This window comes from Schistocerca cancellata, chromosome 6 (assembly GCF_023864275.1).
Source record: "Schistocerca cancellata isolate TAMUIC-IGC-003103 chromosome 6, iqSchCanc2.1, whole genome shotgun sequence".
NCBI lineage: Eukaryota > Metazoa > Arthropoda > Insecta > Orthoptera > Acrididae > Schistocerca > Schistocerca cancellata.
The window spans coordinates 110778724-110799820 of record NC_064631.1 but is presented as its reverse complement, the minus strand read 5'-3'; the positions used below and the strand labels follow the sequence as shown (position 1 = coordinate 110799820).

Below are 21097 nucleotides of genomic sequence, written 5' to 3'. Positions count from 1 at the left end.
TTTGTCAGCGCTCATTTAACTTTACGACTCTGTATCTCAAAATGAACAAAAATGGACTTGTACCACTATTGAAATAAGCCCTTCATATGCACACACAGCACATCGTTCTCGTGAGGCACAAGGCTCTCATAACGAAGTACGTACGTCGGTCAACAGATGACACTAGGAAAAGTATGTTAACTGCGCTTTTTAGTTGCTACTTGTGACTCTTACTTGCGATTTGTCACAGAAATCGCAGTTTGACTCGGTAGCGAATAGCGTAGTATGAACTTTGCTCAACAGATGGCAGTGCTAACTGCGCTTTTTAGTTGCTACTTGCGACTCTTAGTTGCGACTTGTCACGGAAATCGCAGTTAGACTTGATACCGCATAGCAGAGATGGACGTAGTACGAACTTTGGCCAAAAGATGGCACTGTTAACCGCGCTTTCTAGTTGCTACTTGCGACTCTTAGTTGCGACTTGTCACGGAAATCGCAGTTAGACCCGATACCGTACCGCAGAGATGGACGTAGTACGAACTTTGGCCAACAGATGGCACTGTTAACCGCGCTTTCTAGTTGCTACTTGCGACTCTTAGTTGCGATTTGTCACGGAAATCGCAGTTAGACCCGATACCGTATCGAAGAGATGGACGTAGTACGAACTTTGGCCAACAGATGCCACTGTTAACCGCGCTTTTTAGTTGCTACTTGCGACTCTTAGTTGCGACTTGTCACTGAAATCGCAGAAAGCAGTGCTAAATTCGAGCAATAGATGGCTCACGTCTTTGAATATGAAATACTACTTGCGACTGCTAACTGTGACTGAAATCGCAGTTAGATTCTGTAAAGTTGCTACTGTGATATCTGTGACTTCTCAGTCACTGTGATTTCTAACAGATACGCGATTTCCTGCCCACCACTATAGTAAAGGCGTTACAAGTACGCGTTACTCACCAACCCTGAAAGGAGCGAGTAGTTTTTCGATAGAACTGCAATTACGAATATCTTTTGGCGATCTAGAAAAAGTTGTGCACAACGCTCGTTATGATTATAGATACGTAACGGGAATTTATTTTCTGTAGCAATAGGAAATTTTATCTTTCATTGCAGTAACTGCTGCATTTTCATAGCAAATAACGTTTTATTTTGATGTTATGCTCTTGTTCATGTTTTATTACTGGATTATTACTGTGCGGCTGAAGTAAAACGCTTTGTTGGAATTCATAATATTAAGGGGATTTCAAATTGTATGTCCGCGAAAATGCAGTGCATCTTTGGTACCACAGGTCATATTTGAGTATTCTCTGTGCAGTATTTACCTTACATACATTACACACTACACAGGACATCCAGTCATATATTACACTGTTCAGAGTGGAAATTCAGCGCGTGAGATGCGTAGTGCAATTATTGTGTAACGTAGACATGTCGTTCCAGCAAATAAATCCTCGACAAGGTAATGCAGATATCAGGATGTCAATAAATGCCAGTTGAACGTAACTCATAATTTTAATAATGGGCGGATAGATTTTTTTTTTTTTTTTTATTTGTAAGAGGATGAAAAATGTGTTAGAACAGTGTAAAAGTGGACTGATGCTTTCTTCTAACCTACATTAGTTTATGAGCATTAGGAACTTTAATGTTGGTAAATAGGAAAGAAATGTTAATTACCAAACAAAAGCAGAGTGCTCGTATGAAATAACTGAACAATCACACATTTGCTCTGTAGAATTAGATACGTTATGGAATCATCCCACCTCAAAAGTGAGAAATTAATTCCATTTTCAATTAACCAAATGTAATCATAACTTAGTGACTGCAACAATCGGTGAAGTCTGAGGAAACACTTAGGCACCCCGTATCACCATTGAGACTTTTTGAACAGAATATCTTTACCATCAGCTCCGTAGTTGGAATGTTTATCAGATTGTGCTACTAGTGTAGTAGGGCTTGCTTAGAAAGCACTCAAAACATTACTGTATTCTTAGTTAATATAGGATTTCCTTTGTGAGAATCAGTGTGCCATATTGGTAAAGGTCCATATTAGAAAATAGTGATTCAAAATTAATATTTGCAATGTTTCAAACTTGCTTGAAGTGTTGTATGTGTTGGGAAGAGTTTTTCTTGTATGGATAGACCATTCTGTACAGTTCAACCATGGGTAACTCCTTGTATCATAAGCATTTACAACCATAGTTCGTGTATATTTTCCTCGGCACTTTATAATGGGATAAGATATAATTGATATTAGGTGTATCTTGATATTTTAGTGCTGCTGGCCATGGTAATGGAACTAATGTGTGCAGATCATATTGATAACTGATCATATTGATATTTAAGCAGTTAAGAGTAATGTCAATGATACATTTAAAATTATATCTCACCCCCTCCCCCCCCCCCCCCCCCCCCCATGAACGATGAACGTTGGATGTTGCTGTTGGTTGGGTTGCTTGTGTGCGTGTGCAGTAGGCTTACAGGTAGCCATACCATAGGTGCAGCCACATAGGAGGCTTATCTGTTGATAGGCCAGACAAATGTGTGGTTCCTGACGAGGGGATGCAGCCTTTTCAGTTGTTGCAGGAGCAACAGTCTGCATGATTGAATGATCTAGCCTTATAACATCAACCAAAATGGCCTTGCTGTGCTGGTACTGCAAACGGCTGAAAGCAAGGGGAATCTATAGCCATAATTATTCCTCAGGGCATGCAGCTCTTCTGATAGTGGCATCCTTAAGGGTAAAATAGTCCAGAGGTAAAGTAGTCCCCCATTCAGATCTTAGGGCAGGACTAATCAGGAGGATGTCATTGTTGGGGGGGGGGGGGGGGCTGGCATATGTATCGGAGCGTGGAATGTTAGATCCCTTAATTGGGCTGATAGGTTAGAAAAATTAAAAACAGAAATGTGTAAGCTGAAGTTACATATTGTAGGAATTAGTGAAGTTAGATGGCAGGAGGAATGGGACTTCTGGTTAGATGAATTCAGGTTGTAAATATAAAATCAAATAGGGGTAATGCAGGAGTAGGTTTAATAATGAATAACGAAATAGTAACATGGGTAAGCTACTGAGAAACAACTTAGTGAAAACAATATCATAGCCAAGAGGGACACAAAGCCTGCACCTATCACAACAGCAAAAGTTTATGTGCCAACTACCTCTGCAGATGATGAAGAGAGGAAAGAAATGTATATGATGTGATGGGAGGACTCTAATTTGACGGTAGGAAAAGGAAGAGAAGGAAAAACAGTAGGCGAATGTAAAATAGGGGAAAGGAATGAAAGAGTAAGCTGCCAGGTAGAATTATGTATAGAGTAGGAACAATTTAATCGTCGCTGGCACTTGGTTTAAGAATCATGACAGAAGGCTGTAAATGTGAAAGATACCTGGAGCCATTGGAAGATTTCATATTGATTATATAATGGTAAGTCAGATTTTGGAACCAACTTTGAAGTTGTAAGACATTTCCAGGGGCAGATGTGGACTCTGACCACAATTTATTGGTTATGAACTGTAGGTTAAAACTAAAGAAATTGCAAAATAGGAGGATATTTAGCAGAGGGGACCTTGATAACTTAAAAGGACTAGTGTTGTTGTGACTATCATCAGTGTAGGAAAAGATAGATTGCTAATTACTGTAAAGAAGACACATCATGTTGCGGAAAGGCACAATTGAGACACTTGAATAAAGCTTTTGGCCACAGCGTTCTTCAGCAAAAGGAAATTTACACCATCCATATACACTGGCAAGCACACATGTTGCAGTTGAAGGCCATGACCGAAAGCTTTATGAATGTGTCTTTTAATTGTGCCTATCTGCAATGTAAGGTGTCTTCTTTACGGTAAGTAGCAATCTGTTTTCCAACGTTATTAGTTTAAGAGGGAGCATTGGGCAACTACAGGCTAGAACAGGGAAAAGGAAAACAGTAGAAGATGAATGGGTACCTTTAAGAAATGAAATAGTGAAGGCAGCAGAGGACCAAATAGGTAAAAAGAAAAGGCCTTGTCAAAATCCTTGGATGACACAGGAGATGTTTAATTGATGAAAGGTGAAAATATAAAAATGCAGCAAATGAAGCAGCAAAAGGAATACAAATGTCTAAAAAATTAGATGGACAGTAAGTGCAAAATGGCTAAGCAGGAATGGCCAGTGGACACATGTAAGTGACGTAGAAACATACATCACTAAGGTTAGATTAATGGCACCTATACAAAAATGAAGAGATATTTGTATAAAAGAGAACCACCTGTATGAATATCAAGAGCTTGGACTGAAAACAAGTCCTAAGCAAAGAATGAAAAGGAGAAAGCTGGAAGAAGTGTATAGAGGGTCTGTACAAGGTAGATGAACTCGCAGGCAATATTATCGAAATGGAAGAGGACATAGGTGAAGAGGAGATGGGAGACATGATACTACAAGTAGAATTTGATAGAGCACTGAAAGACCTAAATAAAACAAGGCCCCAGGAATAGATGGCATTCCATTAGAACTACTGACGGCGTGGGGGAGCCAGCCATGCCAACTCTTCCATCTGGAGTGTAAGATATGATACGGGAAACACCCTCAGACTTCAAACAAGAGTTTAGTAATTCCAATTCCAAAGAAAGCAGGTGCTAATAGGTGTAAGTATTACCAAACTATCAGTTTGATAAGTCACAGTTGCACAAATTCTTTACAGAAAAACAGGTAGAAGCCAACCTATGGAAAGATCTGTTTGGATTTCAGAGAAATGTAGGAACATGCGAAGCATTACTGACCCTATGACTTATCTTAGGTGATAGGTTATGGAAAGCTAAACCTAAGTTTATAGCATTTGTAGATGTAGAGAAAGCATTTGACAATATTGACTGGTGTTTAACACTTTGAAATTCTGAAGATGGTAAAATACAGGGAGCGAAAGGCTATTTATAATTTGTGCAGAAACAAGACTGCAGTTAGGAGTCGAGGGGCGTGGAAAGGAAACAATAATTGAGAAGGGAGTGAGACAGGGTTGTAGCCTGTCCCCAATGTTATTCAGTGTGTACATTGAGGAAACCAAAGTAAAATTTGGAGAAGGAATTAATGTTCAGGGAGAACAAATAAAAACTTTCAGGTTTGCCAATAATGTAATTCTGTCATTGACAGCAAAGGACTTTGAACAGCAGTTGGGTGGAATAGACAGTGTCTTGAAAGGTGGATATAAAATGTATATCAGCAGAAGAAAATCAAGGAAAATGGACTGTAGTCAAATTGAATCAGGTGATGCTGAGGGGATTAGATTGGGAAATGAGATACTTCAAGTAGCACATTAGTTTTGCTATATGGACATTAAAATAACTGATGATGACTATAGTAGAGTGTACATTAGCATTTGCAAGAAAAGTCTTTCTGAAAGTATTTGTGAGGACTGTCGCCAAATATGTAAGTGAAACACGGATAGTACAGTGTAGACAAGAGAATAGAAGTTTGAGATGTGGTGCTACAGAAGCAGCTGAAGATTAGTTGGGTAGAGCACCTAACTAATGAGGAGGTACTGAATAGAACTGGAGAGGGAAGAAATTTGTGGCACAGCGTGACTAGAAGATGGAATCAGTTGATAGGACACATTCTGAGATATCAGGGGATCACCAATTAAATATTGAATGGAAGTGTATTGGAGGGGGGGGGGGGGGGCTAAAAATCATAGAGGGAGACTTGACACATGAATACAGTAAGCAGATTCAGAAGGATTTAAGGTGCAGTAGTTGGATGGAGATGAAGAGGCTTCCACAGGATAGAGTAGCATGAATAGCTGCATCAAACCAGTCTTTGGACAGAAGACCACAACAGCAACCCTTGTATCTTTTGATATTGTGTATTCAGAACAAACCAAGACACTGTAATACTCCATATTCCAGCACTTTTAAGCTAGTATCTTCCAGGTTTTAGTGTAGAAACTGCGTTAATTAATTCATAGTTGTTGATATTCCAACCTGGACACAAATATTTCTGACACAGAGGAATAAATAAATGATAGGATAACAAGAAAGTTTTCCTATACCAGATTTCAGTTCTAGAAAAGCATGTAGATTGATAAACTATTGTGCACCAGGTGAAAGATAGAGTAGTATTTGAACTTATAAAACTAACTAATACTACATGAACTCGTAACTGAGACATGGGAAAGAAAACATACACCAAAATATCATAAAACTCTGTCTAGGCATAAAAAAAGAGAAAAGTTGGCTCGTAAGAGTCCTGTCGTTTGAATACAACATAAAATATCATTTGTATATAAGTGGAAAAAGGGTAAAGAGTACAAAAATATCCATGAAAATGTGATTTTCAACCAATTAGAGGTGTCTTGGATCAGTTTTGTCACTTGGAGCATTAAGAAAACAATTTACAAATGACAGACTCAATTACTTGGTGATTGTAAACAGCAATTGGAGAGCTCTCCTGGTGACAGTGATCTGTAGCATTATTTGTTTTCACGTTTCCCTATTGGCCTTACTCCCTCAGGTTTTTTTTTTTTCCCACCCATACTTCATCTGTCCTGTCCTTTTTGTGTTTTTCCCCGCGTGTTTTTGAGCTTGTCCCCATTCATTTTTATGTAATTTTTGTTTTTACACTTCTTTTATTCTCCAGTATGGATCCTTGTTCCTTCCATCTGAACCAAAACAGAAAAGTTTCCTTATTCATAGGCAGAACCCAACCCCACACACTGTTCCTAAGTTGTTGTCGAGCTCATGGAATCTCTTCCTCGCACCCCCAATCAGATTAAGCATCTCTGGCTGCAACCACTTTTCATAATGACCTCTATTTGTCCAAATTTTGCAGTCCATAGCTCTCGTTAACCTTGTTCCACAAAACCGTGCAAATTGGGCCCAAAACCCTTCCAATGCCTCCTCTCCGTCCATAAAATTCTCCTTCTCTGCAGTCCCAAATTACTGCATCTCGTGTCTCTCACTGAAACCACTATCCACCACTGCTACAACAGCCTCAAAACTTCCTTCATATCCCCTCATAGCCGACAACCCTGCCTCACAGACCTATGCTGTTTACCACTCTCTCACAAGCTCCCTTACACCGCCATACAGAATCCAAACTAAACAGACCCTAAACACTGTTGTGAACGTTTGCTCTAAAAACCATTTAGTCCCACAGAAGTATTGGTCCTTTCCAGGTGCCTTGTCTTTTGCCACATTCTCAAAGTCAGTCACACTGGAATTGTTAAACACTTTCTCCCCTTCTCAATCCATACTGTGGAAACACTTTTTTGATGAAAACTGTGTCACTCAACCTAATGCCAATGTTGAGCCCTGCCTGACTCAGTTCACTCCTTCAGTCAACCATGATGCATCCCACTGCCCTTCAACTTGCCCCTATGAACATTGAAGAATTTATTAATCCCAAACCTTGCCTCACCATCATTTTTCAAATCCCTTAACATGGAAACCAACCTTACATCTGCAGAAAGAATCATAATCCACCACATGAAAACTTAACCCTACTTGCTGACAAAGGATCAACCAGTATAGTTTTGACCTGCAGGGATCAACTGACAGAGGGACTCCACCAGTTGTTAGATTGCTCCACCTACAAATCCTGCCACAGTGACCCAAATCCAACAGGATATTGAGTCTTTCCTCAAATTATTAGGCTCTATGCAGAACTCCCCCTCTTCCTGTGCTCCTACCTTCTACATGCTTTCTAAAGTCCATAAAACCAACCACCCAGCATGCCCATTGTATCCGGTCAGTGTACCCCCATTGAGAGAATCTCTACTCATGTAGACAAACGCCTTCAGCATATTACCCATATCATACCCTCCTATATAAATGACATTAATCATTCCCTGTACCAGTTCTCCACAGTTCTTGTCCCTTTACCACATAATTTTATTGCTACGATGAAATAGAATTCTGTTTAACATAAACCACAGACTAAATTACGATAAAATCCATACAGATATGTGCATATGAAGATATTGAAATTTTTGCAAGAAATAGAAGTGCACATATGGAAAAATTAAGGCATAGTTAGTTTCAATTCAGGCAGGGTACGAAAAAATCTTACCTTCATAGTCTCGGATGTTATTGAATTTAGCTTACGTTAAAATGAAGGACTAAATAAGGAACACTTTTTTGCTTTCTCCAAAAAAAATTCTGCTCAGAGATTCAGCCCTCCAAAGATGATGCTGTGCATACGATTTTGAAGATGCGAATTTTGAAAAAATTTTATAATGCCATATCTGAAACAGTTCTACATATATTATTGGTTTTTTGTTATTTGAAAGGTACTTGCTTTATGATTACAAAGAAATCCTCCATTTGGACTTATCTGTCAAAGTTCTTTTACAATAGCATTCTGAACTTTTTATAATTTATGGAATTTTTTCAGAAATGCCAGTCCATATTTTTTTTTTTTTTTTTTCTGTTGATTAGTACCATAGGCCTATAGTTCTACATTCCCTGAAAAGGAGAGCTTTCATATTTTGGTTGATCAGGCTTTATAAACAATTGAAATTTTTGCCATACATAAAACCTGTTTTATTACCACAGTATCACATAACAGGCTCATAAAAATCAAAACCTAGCCTTATTTAATATGATTTTAGTTTTGAAAGATGAGGAAGAGACTCATTTTTCAAGCATTTTAAATGGTTCCGAGATGTGTGTGAAAGGTCCAAAGACTTAAAAGTTTCAATGTATACAACTTCTGTGCACTCTGTTTTGTACTGAAATTAGCCAGTCAATGAACTAAAAGTGTGTTGCATTGCTTCAGTATCTTCCTTTGATATAGAGTGATACCTTCCTGTTGAACCAATAGGAACTGGAGCACTTACAATCTTCGAAACATTGTGAACAGGAAGTGAGCACTGATGGTGTTATTGCTGTCTTTCAACTGGAAACTTATATCCAGCAGCTGGTCTAAGTTCACTACAATTTCATTTAACTCACAACTGGTGTCTGTAATCTCTGCAATCCACCAATCACCATCATACACACACCCCACAAATACCCCCTTCGCAGGTTGTGAATCTGAATATTATCCTGCTGTTACTGAGGTGTTTGGCGGAACGAACGAAATTTCTTCTTTCTTGCTCAAAATATGAGTTTGACCATCACTTTGAATCCAAAAATGTGCCTTCTGAATTCCTTTCACAGGAGTAGTTTGGTTGGACCATTCTTCTTTTTTCTGCTCACGGAATTCGATTTCCTCTTTGGACAAAAGAGTGAGGGCTGTGGATGTGTAAGATTTCAAGACTCTCAAAAAAATTCTCAGCATTCTGAAGTACAGCTGTATTTGGTCTGGAAAGATTGTTTTGTAGCATGGTTCTTCAGCAGGCCTTCTACACTATCACAAGGCCCCTTCCTGTGACCAGTAGCACTGTATACCCAGTCAGTTGGCACAAGCAACTTACTCAATTCAAACAGCTGGAATGATTTTTAAAATGACTGGGAGCACCATCATAAATAATGATAATCTTCCCTGCTCCTGTTTGCTGTTGAATTTTGTGCATTGCTAGCAAAGCATGTGCTGAGTCACGTCCTGTGTCATCACTTATAACTGCAACACTTGTAGTCTTGTTTTGAAAATACGTCAGTCCTGTAAAAACTGAAACCTGGTCATTACTCCAATGATAGGCTTGTACTTCTTGTGGGAGAATTACAGACTAGTTCTCAGCAAATTCACAGTGAAGCACTAAACATAGGCTAGTTCTTCAGCCTGTACACACCCTTTAACTTCTGCAATGTGTTGTTGCAATTTCTTCAAATGCTGGTGTGTTAGTGCTTTCACTGACCATTTACCAAGTTCATCAGTGAAATTGTCAAAGGCAAGTTTGTTTTCTTAATTAGTTTATTTTTCTCCCATGTTGCATATGTAATGTCTGCAGAGTTATCTGCTATGTCTTCCAGGCCAAGTGTCTGTAAAGACAGTCCTCCCTTTCCAGGGCAGTCACCACATTCTTGAAACAAACAAGTCACTTGCTTTAAATCACAGACTGCTAATGACTTAACACGCCCAACCAAGGTGTTGTATGTCAAGTGCTCCAGTAAGTTCTTCAAAGTTACCACACAAAGTTCAAAATTTGTGCAGTAAAAACATAAACAGACATCTCTAGGTGGGTGTGGAACAACTACCTGCTTAGGTCATAGTGCATAAAATGTTGATCTTCCAATATGTGAAGTTGTATATTTGCTCTTATTAACTGCAAAAGTTTCTTTAATACTGCGAGTCATGTACCTCCTCACTTTCACAACTTTTTGACCTTCAACTGTTACAGTTTAGTGCCTTTTTTGTTGGCACTCTGGTGAGAACAGTACTATTTATCTTCCAGATAAAGTGACTGCACTATTTGAACTTGGTATGCTCGTACAAGATGACCATAATAAGGATCTGGTGTTCCAAAGACTCCTTTTAAAGGCCTCACATTTCTTGATTTGTCTACCGTGTACTTTGATACTGATGGAATGTGATTCAAAATTGTTTTCTTTGAAAATGTCTCTGGAATATTAGTTAAAACTTGCACATTTTTACAGTAGGTTGCACAGTATTAAACATCTGAATTTACATTTGGTGGAAAAACTGCTGGCAAGAGGTGTAAGAGTGCTTTGGTTCATTTTCTTCTGAAGATGGAATTCCTACTTTGAAGAGTGTGGTCAGCTTTGCCGTAGTGTATTCAACCATAGTTTTAGTAATTTCTTTGTTTTCTTGATGTTTAGAGCTTATGACTCGACTTCACTGACCACGGTTCCTTAACAGGACTAACACCTACCTCTGCAGTTGACTGATTCAGGTTATTTAATTCTCCTCTATTGGTGCAAAATCTTCATCTGCAACATGGGAGGCTTCACCATGTTAACATACTATCATTGTTATTCAGTCAAAAGATTTAGAACACAAAAAATAGTCACTGGAAACATCTTCACTTCTTCCCAACCCAACAGTCTTATATATATATATATATAACTCTTTTATGGATATTCAGATAGTCAGCACACTTCACTCTCCTGTGGCCCCTGTCAGAAAACATTTCAAACAGTCCTTTTCACAGAACAAGCTGCAACTGTGTCAACTGGCAAATTCCTCACAAAAACACGGAACTCACTGGATGGTCTCAGATTTCTTATAAGCCTCTTCAGGAAGCAAATTAGCACTGAACAACTAGAATACAGAAACCTGCAATGAACAACCACAACAAAGACACTGGCAAGAAACTACAACAAAGTGTAAGAAATAACTGCAACAATGAAAGTGAAAAGAAATAACTACAACAAAGACAACAGAAATAAACATTGTAACAAGGAAATTATCAAGAAACAACTTTAGTAAAGACATAAATTACCCTTGAAAATGGAAAAAAAAAATAAAACCTGTCCTGGAAGCTCTCCTTCACATAGAATATAGTACTAAAAGGTGCTAATCAACAGAAGAAAATCTAACTTTGAACTGGCATTTTCGAAAAAAAATGCTGTAAATAAAAAAAAAATAAAAGATGACAGTAAAAGAACTTTGACATATAAGTCCAAACAGAGTATCCATTGTAATCATAAAGCAATTATCTTTAAAAAAAATTCTGAAATTTGCATCTCCAAAATGGTGTTCGCAGTGTCATCTTTGGAGGCCTGTATCTCAGGGCAGGAATTTTTTTGGAGAAAACAAAAAAATGTGTGTTTCTTACTTGCTCCTGAATTTTAACATGTGCTAAATTCAATGACATCTGAGCCTATGAAGGTAACCCCTGCCTGAAGTAATGAAAACAAATGGAACACCATTTGGACTAACTGTAATGAAAGGCAAAGTATATAATAATGTTAATTTCGTAGGTTTTAATGTCATATGGCTATGACTGCTAACAAGTCTCTGAAAGGTGTTGCATGCTTCAGTACTTTCGTTCAGTGATGATGATAATATGAGAGTATGAGTGAAAGGATGCAAGCTGGAAATAGGTTTTGTGCAAACTTACAGAACTGCTTAATTACAAGAACAAAAAATGTTGATGCTACTATACTGGAAATTCTAGGATGAAACAACAGAAAATGAGGGAATGCAGCCAATCACCATAATCAATCTAAGAGCATTTGAACAGCTCCGTGAGGCTATTTGCAGATGACACGGTTGTCTACAAGAAAGTAGCAACATCAGAAGACTCGTACGTACTCCAGGAAGACCTGCAGAGGATTAATGCATGGTGCGACAGCTGGCAGCTTTCCCTAAACGTAGATAAATGTAATATAATGCGCATACATAGGGGCAGAAATCCATTCCAGTACGATTATGCCATAGGTGGTAAATCATTGGAAGCGGTAACGACCGTAAAATACTTAGGAGTTACTATCCGGAGCGATCTGAAGTGGAATGATCACATAAAACAAATAGTGGGAAAAGCAGGCGCCAGGTTGAGATTCATAGGAAGAATTCTAAGAAAATGTGACTCATCGACGAAAGAAGTAGCTTACAAAATGCTTGTTCGTCCGATTCTTGAGTATTGCTCATCAGTATGGGACCCTTACCAGGTTGGATTAATAGAAGAGATAGACATGATCCAGCGAAAAGCAGCGCGATTCGTCATGGGGACATGTAGTCAGCGCGAGAGCGTTACGGAGATGCTGAACAAGCTCCAGTGGCGGACACTTCAAGAAAGGCGTTACGCAATACGGAGAGGTTTATTATCGAAATTACGAGAGAGCACATTCCGGGAAGAGATGGGCAACATATTACTACCGCCAACATATATCTCGCGTAATGATCACAACGAAAAGATCCGAGAAATTAGAGCAAATACGGAGACTTACAAGCAGTCGTTCTTCCCACGCACAATTCGTGAATGGAACAGGGAAGGGGGGATCAGATAGTGGTACAATAAGTACCCTCCGCCACACACCGTAAGGTGGCTCGCGGAGTATAGATGTAGATGAAAGAAAGCTATGGGCAGTGTGTTGAAAAATAACATGTAGGCCTAACAATGTATTACTGAAATATATACAAGGGTAAGCGTCATTGCTGTTTGGAAACTACAAGCAATTTTATGAGATTTTTGCCTTTGTTTGTATTTTATAATCTTTTGTCCACAGGACACTAATGCTCAATAACTGTGAATCCAACTGCTTATCTCTTGTGTTTCTGTAGTGCCTGTTACAGTTTGTGGTTGTCAGTCCAGCACTAATAAGGTGGGTGTTGGAAGAAATTATGAAAACTGTGCCATTCTTTTCTCATTGGGAGAGCCAGTTTTACTCCCAATATCTTTCTCACTCATTTAAATGCTATTTATGTTTCACAACATCATTATCAGACCTAGTAATGACATTAATTTATTATTAAAGTCCTATATTTTTCCTCAGCTATTATGTGAAAAACAGTTAATAAATTATCTACACTGAGGGTTGTCATTGTATTGATGGCCAAAATGTCGATGCCGTGACACACACAGGCAGCAGTGAATAGCACTCGCTATCAGGAATGTAGTGTCTTTGATGCAGAACTAGTAGCCATTATGCCAGCTTTGCAGTATATCAGCAGCTGCTCACATTTAACTTTCGTAATTTTTGACTGGCTCTTTGAGAAGTTTACAAGCTGTAAGTTACTGTTATCCATGACACCCATTTATACTGTTCGCTCAAGACCTTTCTGAGCCCCAAAACACCAGAAGGCCAATCATTTCTCCCTGCACCCTCAGTCATGTTGAAATACCTGAACATGTTATCACGTATGATTTTGTCAAGGAGAGCACCAAAGACGACGCCTGGGAAATAAAGGTACCAGCCCTGGCTTAGGGTGACCGTATTCCATTACATACCAGTGCCATGGCATAGTGAGTGGTATGCTGTAGCAAACATCAGCAAACTAGCCTATGTACTGTAAAGGATCCTACATTTGCATGGATGCCTTCATACAGAATGTCCCACTCGGAATCTAGAATCTGTGCTGATGCCACGTCCACAACAATAGAATGACCCATTTGTATGATTTTAATAAGCTGTCCCACCTTACTGCAATAAGGCGAACTATGAAGCCAGTGGGCTCATTATCTGCAAATTTAACAAGTGACATCCAGTAGAAATTTGTTTTACATTTTGTCAGACAATGTTGCGTATCTGAAAGTCGGACACTGAATTTTGCTGGCACCCAAGTGGGGTGATTTAGCTATTTTACCAGTCTTTTAAAATGATAGGGGTGTTCACTGTTTGGATGTGGAAGGTGTGCCTAGCCCCATTTGTCAAGCCCAGTGGATCTCCATTTATTTTCAGCGAGGTTATTTTCTGCCTCCCAATGGTTATGGTACGTTACTCTTCCAGTATTTTGGTCCCTTAACCCATCAGTCCAATCCAGTTTCACATGACAGTTAATACTGTATGAAATTTGTTCATTATTCAACATTGATAATGATCAAAATAATTTGTACTTCTATGTTTTTAGATCTTGCAAGCAGGAAGATACTTGAAGAAATCCAATTAAAGAAACAGATGCTTTTGAAGCAAGGTGTGGCGCCTACTCTTAACTCCTCTTCAATCAGTGCTCTGCCTGTCGGAGTAACAAATGTTAGTAATAAACATCTAACTTAAAATACACAGTACTGTACTGTAATGGCTGGAATTATTCTTAGTGTATTGTGAAGACAGAAATGGATTAACACTTTTGCTGTTTGATGGATGCAGAATTAAAATATGTAATGCAAACTTATAGTAAAAGTTAAGAGCCACTAGTTTCCTGAGAAACTTGCTAGCTAAAAAATATTTGATCTTCACATTCTTGAGCTCTGATAACTTTTCTTTCTGTTCTAGCCATCGTCGATGTCGGCTGAAGCCCATATGCTTTCTCCATCACAGAGAGTTGCTATGCAGCAAGCCAATTCCATGTCATTTGGTTTCTTTATTACTCAGGATTCACTATTTGGCAACCTTATACTACCGGTGCTTCCTCGCTTTCACAAGTAGATAAACTATTGTAAAATGGCGTGCTTGAAATTAAAAGAACTTGAATCTTGGCTTCAAGATATTGACATTTTTGAAAAACCAAAGGTGTGGCTAGAGCAATATGCAACCTCTCCACACATCAGCAGCCGTATGCTATATACAATGCAGTCTTGTTATGGAGACATAGCAGGGAAGTTGGTAGCAGATTTGGGCTGTGGGTGTGGTGTTCTTTCGGCAGGTGCTGCAATGCTTGATGCAGCACAGTGTGTGGGATTTGAGATAGATACTGATGCATTAAGTATTTTTTCGCAAAACATATCAGAACTTGAACTTACAAATGTTGATGTAGTGCAGTGTGATGTGACTAATGGGTTGTCGGTATGTTTTGACAAAGTGTTTGATGTTGTTGTCATGAATCCACCATTTGGTACAAAACACAATCAAGGTGTAGATGTTAAGTTTCTTGAAGTGGCTGTGAAATTAGCCAGTGAGGCAGTTTATTCTCTTCATAAAACCTCAACAAGAGAATACATCCTAAATAAAGCCTCAAACTGGAACATGAAAGCTGAAGTTCTAGCAGAGCTGCGTTTCAATTTACCAGCTTCATATAAATTTCACAAAAAGAGTTGTGTTGACATCGATGTTGATTTCATTAGATTTTCATTTTTATCATAAAATAAATAATGTATGTAAATACTTTTGTTTTATGGCAACAGTAATTTTAAACCATGTAATTCCTTATGTCCTATATTGATATGCTCCTAATAACTGTCTGTGTGTGTGTGTGTGTGTGTGTGTGTTTGTTTTTCCTTCCCCTACAGTTTTCACTTACTGCAGCATTGCAAAATGTGTGGCTGTACATACAATTACAATTTTGTAATAATTTTAGCAGGAGGCAGTGTTCGGTTTTTATCATGGTGGACCACATTTCCTTTGAGTGTGTACCTCAGTATTTATCCTACGACTAAAACTGCTTTAATGTGACATTTGTTCATTGTTTACATGAAGTGACATTCGTTGTACGACCAGTCCACCATATCCAGTCGTTACATGCACTGCTGTGAAAATTGTTACCCTTAGATAACTGGTTAATGCCCCTAGTGGTGAGAAGCCAGCCATTAGATTGATTGTTTTTAATTATTTTTCTACTTCATTAACAAAGTAGTTATTATATTATTGCATTCCAAGCATTAGTAAAATATCAGTAGATTGTGACATAAACATAAAATCACCAATTCAGTGACATAATTTGTAAACGATATCATTCCACTTTAAGCTGTTTAAAACATTATTTATTGCAATTTTGACACATTGTTATTTTCAAGCATGTTGGGAATTTGTAACCCACTCAGTAATATAAAATTGTGACATGCTGTGTAAGAGGCAGTTGCATATGATGGTTTGAATTTATCTGCTGTTCCATATACCGTACCCATGATAAAGCTGGTGAAATAATAATAATAGAAACACTTAAGTTTAAATCTCACAAGATATCTGTGACAGAAGCTACAAGTTATTCATGAAGATACATTGACTGTGTATATAATTGCAGCTTACTCTGCTGAAAGCAAGAAAGTATAAACAAACATTTCATGCTTGATCAACATATATTTCTATTGTCTGTTATTATGATAGGCACTTTCCTTGACATACAACATTTTCGTATGAGTCTTAAGATTTGCACATCCTTACATTTCACTCAACTTTCTAATACACAAACATTTTTGTAAATGTAGCAACTTGTGCTTCAGAAGCAAATGTGTTTAAGGTTCTTGCTGTTTATGGTTCAGATGTAGCAAAAATTGTGGAATTGGTTTCTTTCGTGTTGGGGGACCTTCTATTTCTTTTGACGTTTTATCATTCAAATATGTGTGGGTCCCTCCCCCTCCCCCTCAGCTGCAGTTGTGGTCTTATTTGCTATGTAAATAAGTATTGCATTTCATACAAGTTTCCGATGCTCCACTTTCACTGATTTGCTGGGAGTGTAATTGTTGTGTAGATATATGATGAAAGATAACGTCCTTTGCTATTTACTAGCCACTTTTTGTTTGTTAAAGAAACAACTGTAAGTCACAGCAGAATCATAAATAAGCTGCTTTGTTTTATACTGTTTCATACCATTCAGGGTGTTTAGGCAACTAAATAAAGACAAATTGGTGTCATTTTTTATTTAGTGCTGAGTTTTATGGTACTCCAGATACTCCCTTTTCCAAAAACTGTTTCAAATCGATGTAGAAAATACTGTTCACACTCATCTGACATTGTATTCAGAAATATAACTTTCCGTCCACTTGGAACACTGCTGTCAAAGTGTGTAACAAGAATGAGCAGGAGCATTATGACTGTGTGCGTTAATCTGTGGTATGGTTTTCAATATTGTATAAGAAAAAGGACAACAGTACTGACAAATGGGTGATTAAAGACTTTCCCCCTTCCCTGACCATACATACATACATTCATTGGTCATGATTACGAGCAGGTAAGGGAATATATTGAGTTGTGATGCAAAATCCAGTGTTCTTGTTAGAATAAGGCATAAATCCTTAACATTATATACATGATAGAATGAAAGTTCAGCAAATGGTCATTTTCAGAAATCGGAGAACTTAATTGTGCACATATTGATTTTATTGAAAATATATTATTGTATAATTTATTATCAGCTTGATAGAAGACAAATTGATTAACATTATTCTCTGTCTGGTATCTATAGATATTATCCTGTTGTGTGTGGGATGACCAAATTTGTTGGTTGCTCTGGGTTAGAGTTGGTACTTCAGTCAGCTCTCCACAGGCCAAAGAAAATGGTGTCCCACACTGTGCTGCCTGAATGTCACGCTCTTAATCACCGTTAAATGCTAGTGACCTCTATCAGGTCGCATGTCAGCCCTTCGCTGTCTGTCAATGACTTTTGCATCTGGTGCAGTTCCCACTCAGTAGCCCTGGCTGAATGCCAGCTTCCCTCCTGCAAAAAAGCGGGTCATAGTCTTGCCACCATACCACGTTCCATCCTGACTCGGAACCCTACTTGGGTATCCAGCACTTGTAATTGTTGCAGAGTCCAATTTTTTGGGCCTCCTTTTTGATAAGAAACTGACTTGGCTGCCCATATTCACCAACTTAAGACTAGTTCACATGGAAGGTTAATGCTGTCTGCTTTCTTGCCCATATCTCTAAGGGTGTGGATTGTGCTACTCCACTCCATATGTACTGGTGCTTTCTGCTTTGAAATTTAGACCCAGCCCATCATCATGGAGTTTGGCCATTGGTGCCTTCCAGACTAGTGCTGTATACAGTCTGCTTGCTTAAGCTGTGAACTTACCTCTTTAGTTCTGATGGTACCAACTTGTTGTTTCGTATGCGGTCACCATTCAACTATTTCCTGATCATCCAACAATCCCATTCCTTTCGCATACAAGGGGCATCGACCTCCTGATACTTGCCCTCGTGGTATTACCAGTAAGATTGTGCCTTCCAACTCGTTGCCAGAGTCTCCACCTCGCCTCCCTGGAATTTGCTCCCCAAGTTTCCGTGCATGTCTCCTTTGATCGGTGCCCAATCCATGAATTAGGATAGATATTTTTCTATGTTATAAAGCATGTCACCCCCATGACCATTTGGTGTCTCTTACTCTGTTCTTCAGGAGTTTGTGTGCTCCCATCTTTTACATTGTCTGCTCTAAAATAGTGGACAAGACACAATATGCTTTTGCAGTCTGTGTGGAACACAATTTGTTGCTGGGAACATTTAGTGTCTTCACAGCTGAGCTGATAGCTGTTAACACAGCCCTCCGCTTTATCAAACAGGTCTCCTGTGGCCATGTCTTAATATGTAGTGGGTTACTCTTTTCACCTGTTGGTCTCTACTATTTAAGACCTTCTTGCGTAGTTATCTTTGTGTGTCCTAAGTCGTATGGGTATCACAGGGAATGAACTGACCAACCATTTTTGGCTAGAGGGGTGATTACCTGCTGCTGCCCCCCCCCCCCTCCCCCATTTGCTTTGCTGATCCCGAGTGCAGATTTGCATGGCAAATAAGACCTTTCACTCAGAGATGGAATGACATAGGTTAGCTACTGCACCCACTAACAATCTCCACACTATCAAGAAGACTACTGCTGCATGTCATTCTTCTTTGTTCCCCCTGAAAGGAATCCACCATTCTATGTCACCCCTGTATTGTTCATAGTTTCATTTTGCATAATGAACTACCCCAACATTGTACTTGGGGTGCCTTACAAACAGTTGCTTATATCCTGGTGGAATACCCCCTTCTTTGGGCCCTCAGTGCTGAGTGTGGCCTTCAGAATTCTATGTTTCAAATACTGTCAGACAATTCATGGATGGTGGTTTTTGCATCCTACTTTCTGTTTTAGAGGTCTCTGTTGAATGGTGGGAGTTAAAAGCCTTGACTACAGTGGGGACATCAGTGTTGCCTTCAATGCCTCAGTCTTACTGCTCATACATACTTTCATACTCGGAACATGTACATGGTGGATGTCTTGTGGATGAACTACTCCTGGATAAAGGGGCTGATGACCTTGCTGTTTAGTCCCTTAATCCCCAACCATCTGATGGCCAAGAGCAGAGTTGACCACCTAGTGCTGGAGCATGCAGCCGAGCAGAACATACTCAACTTCAGTGGCTGCTTAACAAAACGTCATGGATCTTTTCCCTGAACAGCAGCTTCTCTGAATTAGATTGGAACTGTCCTTACAACACAGCCTTCAGTCCCTCCTGCACTTAATCTTCACTGATCCGTGCCCATAAACATATGTCTGTCTCTGCCCCCATTTCATTTAGCAATTTCTAATCTTCTTCGTGCTCTGTTCTATCCCCTTACGCCAATCAACTCCTCCAATTCATTGTGTGCCAAATAAAACTCCCCTTCTTGCACCAGGGCATGTGCACTAGTGCCACATTTCTGCCGGTCTCTTGATACATCTCCCTCTCTGTTGTCATCCACACCTCCTCTCACCAGCTCCCACCAAAACAATTCCCTGATCCCAGTTGAGCTGCAGTGCAGAGCAGGATATGTCAGAGACCTCAGCAGTGAACTCGTGCTTATTTAGGTGTGTATCAACTGTATCAACATGCAGCTCTACTGTATGATTATATGATGATGGCGTCCTCTTGGGTAAAATATTCCGGAGGTAAAATAGTCCCCCATTCGGATCTCCGGGCGGGGACTACTCAGGAGGACGTCGTTATCAGGAGAAAGAAAACTGGCGTTCTACGGATCGGAGCGTGGAATGTCAGATCCCTTAATCGGGCAGGTAGGTTAGAAAATTTAAAAAGGGAAATGGATAGGTTAAAGTTAGATATAGTGGGAATTAGTGAAGTTCGGTGGCAGGAGGGACAAGACTTTTGGTCAGGTGATTACAGGGTTATAAATACAAAATCAAATAGGGGTAATGCAGGAGTAGGTTTAATAATGAATAAAAAAATAGGAATGCGGGTTAGCTACTACAAACAGCATAGTGAACGCATTATTGTGGCCAAGATAGACTCAAAGCCCATGCCTACTACAGTAGTACAAGTTTATATGCCAACTACCTCTGCAGATGATGAAGAAATAGATGAAATGTAAGACGAGACACAAGAAATTATTCAGGTAGTGAAGGGAGACGAAAATTTAATAGTCATGGGTGACTGGAATTCGACAGTAGGAAAAGGGAGAGAAGGAAATATAGTAGGTGAATATGGATTGGGGGGGAAGGAATGAAAGAGGAAGCCGCCTTGTAGAATTTTGCACAGAGTATAACTTAATCATAGCCAACACTTGGTTCAAGAATCATAAAAGAAGGTTGTATACCTGGAAGAATCCTGGAGATGCTAAAAGGTATCAGATAGATTATATAATGGTAAGACAGAGATTTAGGAACCAGGTTTTAAATTGTAAGACATTTCCTGGGGCAGATGTGGATTCTGACCACAATCTATTGGTTATGAACTGCAGATTGAAACTAAAGAAACTGCAAAAAGGTGGGAATTTAAGGAGATGGGACCTGGATAAACTGAAAGAACCAGAGGTTGTAGAGTGTTTCAGGGAGAGCATAAGGGAACAATTTACAGGAATGGGGGAAAGAAATACAGTAGAAGAAGAATGGGTAGCTTTGAGGGATGAAGTAGTGAAGGCAGCAGACGATCAAGTAGGTAAAAAGAAGAGGGCTAATAGAAATCCTTGGGTAACAGAAGAAATATTGAATTTAATTGATGAAAGGAGAAAATATAAAAATGC

At 39.1% G+C, this 21097-nt stretch overlaps 2 protein-coding genes across 2 annotated transcripts; both read left to right on the top strand.

The window, feature by feature from the left end:
* The first annotated feature begins 1219 nt into the window (after window positions 1-1219).
* LOC126191470 (SOSS complex subunit C homolog) lies at window positions 1220-15015 on the top strand. Its single transcript, XM_049932345.1, has 3 exons — window positions 1220-1438; window positions 14361-14482; window positions 14726-15015. The coding sequence occupies exons 1-3, from the start codon at window positions 1408-1410 to the stop codon at window positions 14876-14878; spliced, it is 306 nt and encodes a 101-aa protein (XP_049788302.1). The 5' UTR covers window positions 1220-1407; the 3' UTR covers window positions 14879-15015.
* Window positions 14894-15553, top strand: LOC126191469 (rRNA N6-adenosine-methyltransferase METTL5). The gene has a single exon (XM_049932344.1). It carries the CDS (start codon window positions 14894-14896, stop codon window positions 15530-15532), a length of 639 nt encoding a protein of 212 aa, XP_049788301.1. The 3' UTR covers window positions 15533-15553.
* Window positions 15554-21097: the final 5544 nt, after the last annotated feature.